At 50.3% G+C, this 15,150-nt stretch overlaps 1 protein-coding gene across 2 annotated transcripts in view; it reads right to left on the reverse strand.

Moving 5' to 3' along the window:
• The window catches only part of RFTN1 (raftlin, lipid raft linker 1), a 212,104-nt gene that overhangs the window by 91,505 nt on the left and 105,449 nt on the right, over positions 1–15,150 (reverse strand). For both annotated transcript variants that reach the window (XM_043474803.1, XM_043474802.1), the window contains exon 4: positions 3,214–3,322. In XM_043474803.1, coding sequence (XP_043330738.1) covers positions 3,214–3,322 — 109 coding nt within the window. The remainder of the gene's footprint in view (positions 1–3,213; positions 3,323–15,150) is intronic.

A 15,150-nucleotide genomic window follows, 5' to 3' on the forward strand; every position in this document is an offset into this window, starting at 1 on the left:
AAAACCAGGGGTACTGGGAAGGCAGGGGCATGACGGCCCAGTGGGCTTCGAGAGTGTATCATCTGCAAAGTGTTAAAAAAGAAGGGTACGGAGATTGTCACACTAAGTGAGGTCAGACAGACAGACAAGACATCATACGACATCACTTACATGTGGAATCTAGAGAAAGATACAGACGAGCTTATTTCCAACACAGAAAGAGACCCTCAGACACAGAAAACAAACTTAGGGCTACCAGAGGGGAAAGCGGGGAGAAGGGGAGGGATAACTTAGGATTTGGGGATTAACATATACACACGACTATATATAAAATACCTAAACAATAAGGGCCTACTGTGTAGCACAGGGAACTATACTGAATTTTTTGTAAAAACCTGTAAGGGAAAAGAATCTGAAAAAGAATATATAGACATATACATACACGTATGTAAGTAAGTATATATATGTATAACCGAATCACTGCATTGTACACCTGAAACTAACATGATATGGCAAATCAACTATACTTCATTAAAAAAATAAATTAAAAAAATTTTACATGCTAATAACAGAATTCTTATGAAAACACAGAAGGAGCAGGAGTCAATGACTGATCTAACTGAATACTGATCAAACCAGGAGATACTGTTCCCCACACGCAGTCAGTTGGAGGGGACAGAACGGTGGGACGAAAGTAAAAATTAAGCCACGAGTAGCCGACGTCTTCCGGGGCATACCAGTCATAACTCTGAGGTTCTATCCTGTTGGACAGATGCCCACCTGCGGGCACTAGAGACACATGGCAGCTGGGTGCCCGCCCGCCACAATGCTCGGCAGCTGGTATGGCCATGAGGCAGAGGGTCCGTCCTGCAAGGGTCTGGCTGGGTTGAGACAAAAGTGCCAAACCACGCGTTTTTAAAAGAGCCTGTTGTATGGTATGGCCAGAACGTATGCCCCATCCTACCAACTTGCCCTCAAATACTCTTAAGCATCTGAGTCCTCATTACAAAACCATTTCCACAACCGTTTTTCCCCAGGACTCAGATGATGGGGAAATTCCACCTCTAGAAGGTCCCCACCAAGTTTATGAGGACAAATCATTCACAGCAAATCCAAAGAAGATGGCTCTATTTATACGGACATCTCCCAGAGTTACAAAAGCACCCGTGTTCTCAGGCTTATGCACGTGTGAACAAAAACTGCTCTTCCTCCCATTTCTTAAGTAATGATCAAAATTCTAAGCAGAGCAGAAGAAATTTTCCATTGTCCAAGTAAAATTACCCAAATGTCTGACCAAAGAGGTCATCTGATTCCTGGGCTGTAGGTCTTGGCTCCCACCACACCTGAGTGATGATTCCCTGGGCTTGAGGAGCCTGAACACTCAACAAGGCTGAAGGGAGGGAGGCAGGGAGTGACCCCCCCGAATAAAAAACCCAGAGTCACTGGCTGTGGAAAGGAACCACCCAATCCTTTCCCTCTTCTGCCGAACTCTCCACGACTCTCGCTGCTTTCACAGCTGAGTCCTAGCCTGTCCTCCCACCTCTCACGGCCCCTTTCTTGCAGAAGGCCCCGATCTTCCTTTCATTCTGCTCTGACCCTCACACCAGCTGCTCGCGTTGCTGGGAGGCCCCCTGCCAGCCTCGCCCCGCTTCCCGCCCCGCCCCAGCCCTCTGCAGCCCCATCAGACCTCATCCTGCCCTCTCCACCTGACGCACTGCCCTGACCCCACACCACTCTGGGTCTCTGCCGCTTCCCTGCTGCTCAGGCTCATCACTCGTATTCAGAAGGGCTTCCCCCCTTGTGAGGACGTGAGGGCAGAAACCATGACAATTTTATCCTCTGCATCCCAGCACACCGTACCATTTCTGGCCCAATGCTGACCGACTACGATATTTACTAATAAATTCACTAGTTGACTAATTCACTAATTCACCAATCAACTGGCAGACAGATGGGGAAATGAGAGAAACAATGACAGACTATCTTTCTGGGCTCCAAAATCACTGCAGATCGCGACTGCAGCCATGAAATTAAAAGACGCTTGCTCCTGGACAGTGTATTACAAAGCAGACACATTACTTGGCCGACAAAGGTCCATCTAGTCAAAGCTATGGTTTTTCCAGTAGTCGTGTATGGATGTGAGACCACAGAGAAGGCTGAGCCCCGAAGAACTGATGCTTTTGATTGAACCGTGGTATTGGAGAAGACTCTTGAGAGTCCCTTGGAGTACAAGGAGATCAAACCAGTCCATCCTAAAGGAGATCAGTCCTGAATATTCATTGGAGAGACTGATGCTGAAGCTGAAACTCCAGTACTTTGGCCATGTGATGCAAAGAACTGACTCACTGGAAAAGACCCTGAACCTGATGCTGGGAAAGATTGAGGGCAGGAGGAGAAGGGGACGACAGAGGATGAGATGGTTGGATGGCATCACCGACTCAATGGACATGAGTTTGAGGAAACTCCGGGTGTTGGTGATGAACAGGGAGGCATGGTGTGCTGTGGTTCATGGGGTCGCAGAAAGTCAGACATGACTGAGCGACTGAACATCAACAACAATTGACTAATTGTATCTCAAACAAATCCTAATCCCCTCAACAGGATGGGGAACTGCCAATCATCTTGGAAGACTGGGTAGGGAGGAGAAGGTGAGCATTAAGCGATGAACTTTACCCCAGTTTGGGCAAGGACATTCCTCCTATGTAGATGTCAGCATACGGAAACTGAGTGCACCCTGCAATTAAGCAGGAAACCTCACACGGCCCAAACAGAAGTGCAAAACCAGACACGATTCTGGGCAGGAAATGAAGCCCCTGCAACGAGGCAGTTTTCCCCAGGATGATCGCACGCTCGTGGTTGCTGGACGGTGGCACGTTCCTGCTCACTCTAGGGACGGAAGGAGGCTCGTGGCAGTGAAGACCAACAGGGTGAGCGGGAGCTGGGAGCTGGGGGCTCACACCGCCCTGAGGATTTGAAGGGCTTCCTGGTCATGGGGCCAGCAGGCCTGCCAGCTATTAACACCACTCCAGCCTTAAAAAGGCAGGGTCTGGCATCCTGGGGGGCAGGAAGCCACCTTGCTTCAGGGTCAGGGGCAGCCTGAGCAGGAAGGGGCGGCCCCTGCGAGGCCTCCCGAAGCCCCAGGTTAGAGCAGGCCCGGGACCGAGGCCCACCCGCAGTTCACCCGGGCAAACGCCCAGCCAACCCACCCCACGGTCCATCGACTGCAGCACTGACCTTCTTAATGAACTCTGGGAGGATTTTCTGGTCCGTCAGGTGGTCTAGGGAAGAACAGCAATCTAATTCCAAGATGTAGCCTTCATTGTGAAGATCAGCGTTCTGAGATCTGAAAAGAGAAATACATACACACATCAAGATTTTGCACTATATATATATATATATATATGTATTTCTTAAAAATCACTGGGATGTTCAATGAAATCCTAATTTTTTCCCTTCAACGAATCACCGAAAAGGCAGTTTCCAAAAAATAACTGATGGTAAAAAACTCAAATAATATAGAGGGAGAGGGGTCTACATCACGGAAAAACCTCTATGACGAAAACGCATCATTATGGAACGACGAGTTCAGTACAGCCTGGCTTGTCTGTTAAACAAGCACACATGCACTCATGCGCACTCACACACACGCATTCATGCACTCACACACATTCACACGCACTCACACTCACACACACTCACATGCATTCACGCACTCACACGCAGTCATGCACTCACATGCACTCACTCACACGCACTCACACACTCACGCACTCATGCACTCACATGCACTCACGCACACTCACGCACTCACACACACTCACACACACTCACATGCACTCACGTGCACTCACACACTGTCTCACTCACACGCACTCACGCACTCACACACGCACACTCACATGCACTCACGCACACTCACGCACTCACACGCACCCTCACTCACGCACACTCCAGTCACGTTTGTTTCCTGTTGCTGGCTTCCGCCCGCAGGGCACAGAAACAGAACCACTAAGATGCAGGCGAACCCACACCCGCGGACAGCAGTGACCCTGGAGGACGCGGACGGCCTGGGAGGGAGCTGGGTGTGGACGCCACTGGCGACCCAAAGGGACTCTGGCTGGATCGCTAATTTTTTCACTTTTTTTTGGAAGAGAAAATATTCATGTGTCACTCAGAAATTTTAAAAATAATTTGGAAAAGATTTTTTAAAGAGTTCAACCCCTCCAGAGGGCAATCTGGCAAAATCTATCAAAACTAAAAATGCATTAAAGAAAGACTATAAGGCGTGCGGGGAGGGTTGTAAATTAGTAAATTAGGAGTTTGGGATTAACATATACACATCTATATAACAGATAACCAACAAGGACCTACTGCACAGCACAGAGAACTCGACTCAACATCTTGCAATAATCCACAGAGGAAAAGAATCTGAAAAAGAACACGTATGTATGTATACACATATACACATGTCTGACTCTTTGTAACCCTCTGGACTGTAGCCCACCAGGCCCCTCTGTCTATGGGGATTCTCCAGGCAAGAATACTGGAGGCGGTTGCCAGGCCCTCCTCCAGGGGATCTTCCCAACCCAGGGATTGAACTCAGGTCTCCCACGTTGCAGGCAGATCCTCTATGCCTGAGCCACCAGCGAAGCCCATACTATGCACACACACACATATATGCACACACACACATATATGCACACACAGCCCGTGTGTAACGGGCTGTCAGGGCAGCAATGTGGGCCGCGTGAGCCGCCTAGTCTCTGCCACCGGGGCTGAGCTTGCTCTGTGCAGGACAGGCGATGGGGCGGGCAGGTCTGCGTGACTTTGCTTTTCTTCCGGGAAACGTTCGGCTTCGTGTTCTTTCCTGGTTCTCTCCTCCCAAAGCCCTCTCACTGAGAACACTCTTGGCTCTCCATGGCTCTGACAGGTGGGGGGCCAGGCACCGGGGCCTCAGACTGGCCTCCCTGGGTGCAGTGGATGTGGGGGGCTGCAGCCAGCCTCCTCCCAGAGCGGGTCTTCTCCGGAAGCCCCCCGTATCCTCAGCGGAAGGGCCCAGAGAAGTCCTCAGCTCAGGAGGCCAGGGCGACACATGGGGCCACCTCACAGAAAAGAAAAGGGCACTTTGTACATGCATGACACATACATGTACGGCTGTGTACCACAAATGAGTCTCCCATGTGCATGCATGTGCAATAAAGAATATATATATATAGCTGAATCACCTTGCTATACACCTGAAACTAACGTGATGCTGTAAATCAACCACACTTCAATTCAGAAAAACAGAGAGACTCCAAGGCGACTGAAGCAGGCATCTGAGGGCAAGAGCGGACGTGAAGGCTGCCTGCGGCAAACACCTTCAGCCCTGCATCAAGACAGAGGCAGCCACATGCCCTGCGGACGGCAGGCTGCTTCCCTGTCCCCACCACTCACACACACACGTGACCCAACACTCGGCACACTCAGCAGCAAGCGGCCACCAGAGGGAAACCCCATCACTCACGCCGCTCCTTTGAGGGACCCCAGGATGACACTCAGGGGCGAGGGACTCCTGGGAGCCACGTGGTGGTCAGAAATGGAAGTGGACTGGTGGGCCCAGCGGGACAGCAGACCACAGGAAGTGGACGGCAGCCACAGGTCCACGGACTGGGCCCTCTCCTCGGGGGGAGCAGGACTGGGAGACCAGGGCCAGGCTCCCCAGGGCTCACGCCACGTGCATAGCGCCTCTCCAAGGCCAAGGGCAGGGCAGGGCCCTCCTCGCCCACTCAGGAGGGTCCCTACCACGGAGGGGCTGTGGCCGCCCCGTGAGAGCCGGGGTACCCCGACAGGCACCTCCACGCTGAACTCCTGCGACACACATAACCCACAAGCAAACGATTTCTGCATGCCTATTGGCTACACTATTTTAAGACGAGTTTCTAGGAGTCTTACATATCATTCAAAGCGATTTATGCTGCCATGAACAATTAAACTCAGGACCTCCCTGGTGGCTGAGTGGATTCTGCCTGCCAATGCAGGAGACACGGGATCGATCCCTAGTCTGGGAAGATCCCACGTGCCTCAGAGCAACTAAACCGATGAGTTACAACTACTGAGTTCATGCCCCAGAGCCCGGGAGCCTCAAGTCCTGAGCCCACGTGTGGCAATTACTGAAGTCCGCGAGCCCTAGAAGCCACGCTCCACAAGAGGAGCCCCTGCACTGTGCCTGGAGAGCAGCCCCGCCCTCCACAGCCAGAGAAACGCAACCCCAGAGAAGCCCATGCAGCGACAAAGACCCAGCATGGCCACAAATAGATAAATGATTAAAAAAAAATAAAACCAAAATTTTAAAAACTCTAAATTCAAAAGTGGAAAAGTTAAAGAGGATTTGGATTTCCCCACATGTGCAACTGTGATTAGGTAAGCAAGTGTCAATAACTTATTTTGATTTTAATTTCCCCATTAACAAATCCTTTTGGGGGACAGACTGAGAGTCGTACTTCTGATACATAAAACAATCAGATGATTCCAAACTGGCTACGCTGGAATAAACTAATTATGAAAGAATCAACCAATTCTGAACCCCCTCCCTTCTCACCTTAAAACTTCACCAGAGGTTAGATTCATGTTCCTTTTTCCCCCCGTGTTCTTCTCCCCAGGGTTATTCTCACTGTGCTCTGAACAAAAGACAGGCTAAGAGGAACTAAAGCAGAAGATTACAGACTTTTAAAAGAGAAGACTTGGTCAACACACGGTCATGTGCATCCTGTGGGGGTCTCAGACAACAAAGACAGGAATCGGAGAAGGAAAGTCCTTGGATGTGAGATTCCAGTTGCTGTCACATGGGGACATCATCTGGTACAAGAATATTTACAAATACCCACTGACATTTTAAATGACTAGAGTGGAAAACAGTGATCACTGAACATAAGTCAAATAGGCGTTTCTCTTAAGGTGACATCCATATGGCCAACAGGTACATGAAAAGATACTCAACATCACTAATTATTAGTTAGTTTAGTTGCTCAGTCGTGTCCGACTCTTTGCGACCCCATGGACTGCAGCACACCAGGCCACCTTGTCCATCACCAACTGCTGGAGTTTACCCAAACCCACGGCCATTGAGTCGGTGATGCTATCCAACCATCTCAACCTCTGTCGTCCCCTTCTCCTCCTGCCTTCAATCTTTCCCAGCATCAGGGTCTTTTCAAATGAGTCAACTCTTCCCATCAGGTGGCCAAAGTATTGAAGTTGCAGCTTCAGCATCAGTCCTTCCAATGAACACCCAGGACTGATCTGCTTTAGGATGGACTGGTTGGATCTCCTTGCAGTCCAAGGGACTCTCAAGAGTCTTTTCCAACACCACAGTTCAAAAGCATCAATTCCCCGGTGCTCAGCTTTCTTTATAGTCCAACTCTCACATCCATACATGATTACTGGAAAAACCATAGCCTTCACTAGATGGACCTTTGCTGACAAAGTAATGTCTCTGCTTTTTAATATGCTGTCCAGGTTGGTCATAACTTTTCTTCCAAGGAGTAAGCATCTTTTAATTTCATGACTGCAATCATGATCTGCAGTGACTTTGGAGCCCCCCAAAATAAAGCCAGCCACTGTTTCCACTGTTTCCCCATCTATTTGCCATGAAGTGATGGGACCAGATGCCATGATCTTAGTTTTCTGAATGTTGAGCTTTAAGCCAACTTTTTCACTCTCCTCTTTCACTTTCATCAAGAGGCTCTTCAGTTCTGCTTCACTTTCTGCCATAAGGGTGGTGTCATAGGGATTATCATATTTGGTAAAGTAAATTAGACAAAGATAAATATTGTTACTATCGCTCATGTGTGAAATATTAAAAAATCATACAAACGATCTTCCTTAGAAAACAGAGACAGCCTCACAAACAAGGAACTATAGTTACCAAAGGGGAAAGCAAGGGATAGAATGAGGAGGGATAAACTAGCAGTTTGTGATTAACAGACACATACTACTGTATACAAAATGTAAATATTCAATATTTTGTTCTAATCTATAAGGGAAAAGAATCTAAGGAAATAACTAAATCACTTTGGTGCCTGTTGGAACCAACACAACATTGTAAATCAACTAGGATAAAAAGAGTCTTCCAGTGAGAAAGCAAAAAAACAAGAAAGTCAACATTGTTTCCAGTTTGTAGAACAGCCACAGAATGAAAGGAGGGAAGCTGGGTCCCTCTTTCAGCAACTCAGGGCCCAGTCCCAGGGAATATTCATTCGTACAGGCTCTACTAGCTACCAGTTTTTGTTCTGGAACAAGAGTACTCTGAGGAGGAAGGCAGCTCTGGTTCATTTCATCAGAGCCTTAACTCAGTTACATCTGAACTGAAAGAAGCACAAAAGAGGGACGAAAGTCGGCACTGTTACAAATATTCTAGATGAAAGATGAAAACTCCCATCTTGGTCTTTGGTCACTTGAAGCAAATCCATGCATTTCAGAGGAGTAGGGGAGTAGCTCAGAGGCCCCCCACCCCTGCCTTGAGGAATAACTCCACAGTTTAAATGAAAGGGTCGGAACTCTGAAGCGTGGCTGCAGGGCAGGGGAGGTGGCAAGGGCCCTTGAGGGCTCTGAGGAACGATGCTGGCTACCCCGGCTCTCAAGTCACACTTGGGGAGGTGCCGGCCCGAGACAGGTGTGTGCTCAGTCATGCCCGACTCTCTGCGACCCCAGGGACTGCAGCTCGCCAGGCTCCTCTGTCCCTGGGGTTCTCCAGGCAAGGATACTGGAGTGGGGTGCCATGCCCTCCTCCAGGGCATCTTCCCGACCCAGGGATGGAGCCTGCATCTCTCGCGTCTCCTGCATTGGCAGCGGACTCTTTGCTGCCATGCCACCTGGGAAGCCCGCATGGGCAGCAGAGTCCCCCTCCTTGCCACCAGTCCTATGAAAATGAGCATCAAATCCACAAAAGTGTGACGTTTGCCTAAAGCGCTGGCAGCGGGCACTTCTGGGCTCCTTCTGGGGGTCAGGCGGGAGGGGGGGCAGTAACCTGGTTGCCTGAGTGAATGTGCCCTAAGGTGACCCCAGTGACCCCCCCTTCTGGCGTTCATGCCTTCCTACAATCCCTCCAAGTGGGCAGGACCTGTGGCTTGTTTCTAATAAACAGAGCTAGGCAAAGGGACGGAAGTTCCCTCCCGTGATGACGTGACATTGTACAACTCCATCTTAGCAGTGGTGAGCCACACACCGCTTGTGCTGGCTGCCGGGCAGTGAGAGTGCCGTGTGGGCAACAAACAGCCAGCACGAAGCAGGCATCTCGGCCCTAGGAGATGAAATTCTGCCCACCACCAGAGGGAGCCTGGACACACAGCCTTCCCCAGCCAAGCCCCTGATGAGACCGCAGCCCCAGCCCACACCTCTGCGGCAGCCCCACGAGGCCCACGGCCAAGAACCCAGAACAGCTGGAGAAACTGAGGTCATCAACACATGCTGTCTGAGCCACTAGGCTGGTGGTGACTTATCACAGAGCAAAGAAAACTCACTCAGTGGCCGAGCGGGAAGACACAGCAGCTTCGTGCTCAGACCAGGCCTCCTCCTGGGGGGCCAAGTCTAGGCCCCAAGATCCAGCCAGACACCTGAGAACAGCCTCTGCCAGGTGATGAGGGCCTCAAGTCTCAGAGGACAAGGACCACCCTAGCATCAAGAAGCAGACACGCCCTAGAAGTGGGTCCAGGAACCACGGGCTGGCCCCCAAGGGACCCCAGCATGGCAGAGGGGGTGTCCTGCATTCAGCTGAGTTGCTAAGAATCCAGGAGCCATGGGCTGGCCTCCAAGGGACCCCAGCACGGCGGAGGGGGGGTCCTGCATTCAGCTGAGTTGCTAAGAATCCAGGAAGCATGGGCTGGCCCCCAAGGGACCCCAGCACGGCAGAGGGGGTGTCCTGCACTCAGCTGAGTTCCTAAGAATCCCAAAGATGCATCACTGGCTCAGCAGCATCTGCCTCCCTCCCGTGTGGGAGGAGAACTCTACCTACATTCCCCAAAGGCCACGTCCTTGTGTTGTCCTGGAAAAGGCTACTGGAAACCACCAAACTTCCCCCTAGACTGATGCCCCGATTCAGGCTTCCACCTCCCAAAGGGACAGAAAGATCTGGGTCTAAACAGTAAGAAAAAAGCGGGACCCAGGCTGCATTTCTGGAGATGCAGGATTAACTACCAGCCAAAGCCTCTCTGCGGCTTCCCTTGTGGCTCGCTGGTAAAGAATCTGCCTGCAATGCGGGAGACCTGAGTTCCATCCGTGGTTGGGGAGATCCCATGGAGAAGGGAAAGGCAACCCACTCCAGTATTCTGGAGGATCCCATGGACCCTATAGGCCATGGGGTCGCAAACAGTTGGACATGACTGAGCGACTTTCACCTCACTTCACTTCAAAGCCTCTCTTATCTGGAAATTACCACCAAATACGCTGAGATTAAATGTGGACACTCACAGAAGAGCATTGCTAACAAAGAAATATACCTCCCCACCTCCCTCCACCCCTCCCCTCCACAATTTCCTCTAGGTTTATTAGAGGCTACAGTACTTAAAGCTAATTGGAGGTGGGTCATCTCCCAGAGGTGTGCCTTTGGAGAATTGATTTAAACGTTTTATGGTTAGTCTCTATCACTGTTCAACGAGTAGCCATCTCTTGGCATCCCTGTAAAGATTAAATAAGACAAAAACACGTCCAGCCCTGGGCACAAGGCAAGGCTAGAAGTCTGGGCTCCTCACACATGAGCAGCTGCCGATCTACTCCTATCATCTGCATTCCTGGCCTTTACCATGGTTCCTGATTACTCATGCACACAATGAATACCGACCACGCTACGACCGTGTGGCAGACACTCTTCTTTAGCACAGACCAACAGACAAGGGAGACGGAACCTCTGCCCCCACTGAGCTCACAGTCGGGTGGAAGGGGACAGGCAGTTAATAAGAAATACACATGAGCACCTACAGTATGTCCCGCAGTGGCAAGCACTAGAGAATAAAGAAACAGCAAAGTAAGGAGAATCGGGGGGTGGGTTGGGTTATGCAGTTTCTATGAGGGGCTCAGGGCAGTCTCCTTGAGAAGGCGGCACCTGGATAAAGGTCTCTGGGAGGTGAGGCAGTTGACCGTGCTGACAGCCGGGAAACAAGCTTCCAGGCAGAGGACCGGCCAGTGCAAAGGCCCTGGGGTGAGATGGTACGAAAAGGCCTTGCGGCTGCAGCTCAGCAAACAAGGGACAGAAGAGGAAGAAGAGACAAGATCAGGCAGCCAGTGAGGAGCCCGAGAGCACAGACCTCACAGGCCACAGTGACGACAGCGGCGTTTACTCAGAACGACAGGGGAAGTCCTTGGAGGATGTTGAACAGAGAAGTGATATGATCTGATTTATTCTAAAAGGATCCTTCTGGGGACTTCCCCACGGGTCTAGTGACTGAGACTCCACGTTCCCCATGCAGGGGGCCTGGGTTCAATCCCTGGTTAAGGAACTAGGGCCCATATGCCACAACTAAGAGTTTGCATGCTGCAAGTAAATATCCCGAGTGCCTTAACTAGGACCCGGCTCAGCCAAATAAATGAATGAATAAAAATAAATATTACAAAAAAGGATCCTTCTGGCTTCAGAGGGCACTAAGAGACGAACCCAGTGATCCAGGTGGGAGGTGATGGCGGCCCAAAGTGGGCTGGTAGCAGTGTGACAATGGTGGGAAGTGCTAGATTCTGGGTAAATTTTCAAGGTGGAATCTTCAGGACTTCCTTATGAACAGTTTGTGTGAAAGCAAGCAAGCACGTGAGGATGACTCCAAGGGTTTCTGCCCCAGCGGCAGAGAATGGATGATGCAGCCAGGACTGTGATGAGGCAGGAAGGCTGCGGGAGCAGTGTCCCAGGAAGAATTTGGTTTGCCACGTCCCGAACTTGACACATCCAGCAGACAGCCAAGCCGAGATGTCTAGTAGAGAACTGAACTCATGTTCGAGTCTGGATTTCAAGAGACAGGGCTAGGGAGGTCAATTTGCAAGTTAGCCACTTCCGGATGCTAGTCAAAGCACAAGACTGGATGAGATCTTAATTAAGAGAGGGAGGGGAATCAGGACTGAGCCTGGGGACCCTCCACCCTGAAGAAGTTGGGAAGGAAAGAAGAGAAAGCAGCCAAGGAGACAAAGAAAGAGCAACCACAGAGGAAGAGAGAGAACTGAGAGAACATACTGCCTGGGATCAAGTCAAGGAGGCACATCCAGGGGAGGGGAGGAGCCACCGGGTTCACGGCTTCATTAACATATTTACCACATCCTCTTCAATTGACTTATCCTCTTTAAAGCCCAAGAGAGAAACTAGATTTGATACACCCTATGGCAAAAAGGCTTTGCCAAGAAATCTGTTCACCTTTAATATATGACTATCCTGTTAAATGGGCTGATGGTGAAATTAATCTAAGACATGGGTTCCAAATATCTTGGCTTTTTGAAAAAAAAACACCATTCTTGTGCTGTTGGGTCATTTCTCAGAACCAGCCTGGAGGGAACATTAACTAAACAGGGCCTCTGATCCATGTCGTGTCCTGGGGCCCCAACTAAACACACTGCAGAGTTGGGAGGGGGTTATTTCCAGCCACTCCAAAGGGAGTTTCTGAAAGGAAGAGGGAATAAAAACATATAGAGCATAGAGGGCTTCCCTGGTGGCTCAGATGGGAAAGAATCTGCCCGAAATGCAGGAGACCCGGGTTCCATCCCCGGGTCGGGAAGATCCCCTGCAGAAGAAAATGGCAAACCGCTCCGGTATTCTTGCCTGGAAAATCCCATGGACAGAGGAGCCTGGCGGGCTACATTCCCGGGGGTCAGAGATAGTCGGATACAACTGAGCGCGCGCATGCGCGTGCACACACACAGCACAGATGTAAGGTCCTGAAAGTCAAGAATGAATGAGACAAGACGAGTTCAGATTCTCAGAGCACAGCAGGAAAGCGTCAACAAGGCACCATAAATCCAGCACCCCCAACCACTTAAGACACTGGAGAAGCAACTAAGACTTCACAGCCCTGCTGAGTTTTTGCTTTTTAAATCCTTAAAATCACAACTAAATGCTGTGGTATCCTGGACAGGGGCCCACAACCAGAAAAGGACATTAACAGAAAAACCGATGAAATCCAAATAAAATCCACGCTTTAGTTACCAGCAGCGTACCGATGTCAATTTCCTAGTTTTGACAAATGTACCTCAGTGATGTAAGATATTAATGATGGCAGGAAACTCAGTGAAGGGTATAAGGGAATTCTCTTTAATTTCTTTGAAACTGTTCTCTTAAGCCTGAAATTATTCCAAATAGTAATTTACTTTTTTTCAAAAAAGGAAGAAAGCCATCAGCTATGCTGGGGGTGAGGACCCTTGTTTGTTTTGATTCTGCAATGTTTATTTTTAAAGTCAGTGTTTCTTGTCCTAAATTGCACCTAGGCCCCTGCCTGGCCATCCTTTCCATATAAGGAGCTCCTCGAGGGACTTCCCTGAGGTTAAGAGGCTAAGACTCTACTCCCAACATGAGGGCCCAGGTTTGATCCCTGGTCGAGGAACAAGACCCCACAGGCCACAGCGAAAAGAATCTGATCCTGCAAGTGAGGCCCAGCACAGCCAAATAAATACATAAAGTTTTTTTAAGATGCTCCTCAAATCACAAGAAGACACTGAGTGAAACAACTGGGTCTGAGGGAAAAGGAAGAATAATCTTCCTTGATGTGCTCTGACTTTAGACACGGGAGCAAGTCAGCAGGCAAACACCAGGCTCAGTGACTCAGATGGCGTGTCCCCTCGGGCAGGTGTCCCCCCCCCCCCCCGGCCACACCCAACCTCGGGCTCACCTCGGGAGCTCGCACAGACTGTGGTTTATCTGGTGTGAGGTGCAGCCTGGGCCACAGGGCTCTGCAAACACCCCAGTGATGCTGGCGGGCAGCCAGCGCAGGAACTGACGGCCTGTGTTCCAGCCGCCCCTTTCCTGGAGGCTTTCCTTGGCGACAACGGAACGAATCCGTAGGAAAGAGGAAATGCAGAAAGAGGGACCTGGAGAGACCAGCCGTGTCCACTCCAGTCTGCTCAGAAGACCAAGCTCCCAGAAAAAGGACCCGACCTTGAGGAAATATATGAATGCATAATGCTATCTGTGCCTCTTTCCATTAGAAAAACTCAAAAATACTTCCCACTCGTTGCTGTCCGTACTCTTCTTATTTTTTACTGTGGCAGAACACACATAAAACACTGACCATTTCTGCCATTTCTCAGGAACATTCAGTGCCATTAAGTTTGTTCACAATGCTGGGCAGCTGTCACCACGATCATTTCCAGAACTTTCTCATCACCCCAAACTGCATAAACGGGACTTGGGCCAACACTGAACATGGCCATGTAAGAAAATTCGTATAAATGCTAGTCAAACAAACCCGTGAAACCAGATTCGGACACTGAGTGTGTGTGTGCAGACCTTTCCTAAAGGTAAGGCAGGGCGGCAAAGAGTCATCTACACGCTGATGGAGCCCCTGAGAGGTGAACCCAGTAGGGTTGTTTGAAACCATGTAAACGATAACTCACTCCGCGAGACGCTGCCCTCACACACAGACGCAGGCTCACTCACAGCACCGCCATCACAACTGCCGTGGCCGTTCCCCGGGGAGGGTCAGAAGGTCACACCACAGACGATGAGTGCAAGACGGTATTTTTTTGACCAGAGTGCATAATCTAATCGCTTTGTTCTCACATAAAGGATAGAGAATCGGTCTTCACGTCCGCCAAGAAACATGCTCCCTCCTGCCTTTCTGCACACACAGGGTCCAGCCTGGCTCCCTTCCACATCACCATTTCTGGGAGCAACATGGCTGCAGACGAACTTGACCGGCCAGGGAAAGCCCCAGTGCCCGGGTGAGGTCAGCGGCCAGGCCGAGCCACCACGGTCCCACTGAGGAGCCGGCCAGGATGGCGGAAAAGCTCCATGAGGCGGGCAGCTCAAGCCAAGCCATCACTCGAAACTCCAGGCCAGCGCTGCCAGATCTTCTAATTCTTCTAAAGAGGCTACTATGTTGTGTTTTTATGTTGGCCACAAATGTCCAATTTTGGCTCTAAGCAATGTTTATAAATAGCACATAAGCCAACGTCCTTGGGATTGACTCTGACCTCTTGGCCACCAGGCCCTGACCCCTGGGATCCATACAC

This window comes from Cervus canadensis, chromosome 7 (genome assembly GCF_019320065.1).
Source record: "Cervus canadensis isolate Bull #8, Minnesota chromosome 7, ASM1932006v1, whole genome shotgun sequence".
Lineage (NCBI taxonomy): Eukaryota > Metazoa > Chordata > Mammalia > Artiodactyla > Cervidae > Cervus > Cervus canadensis.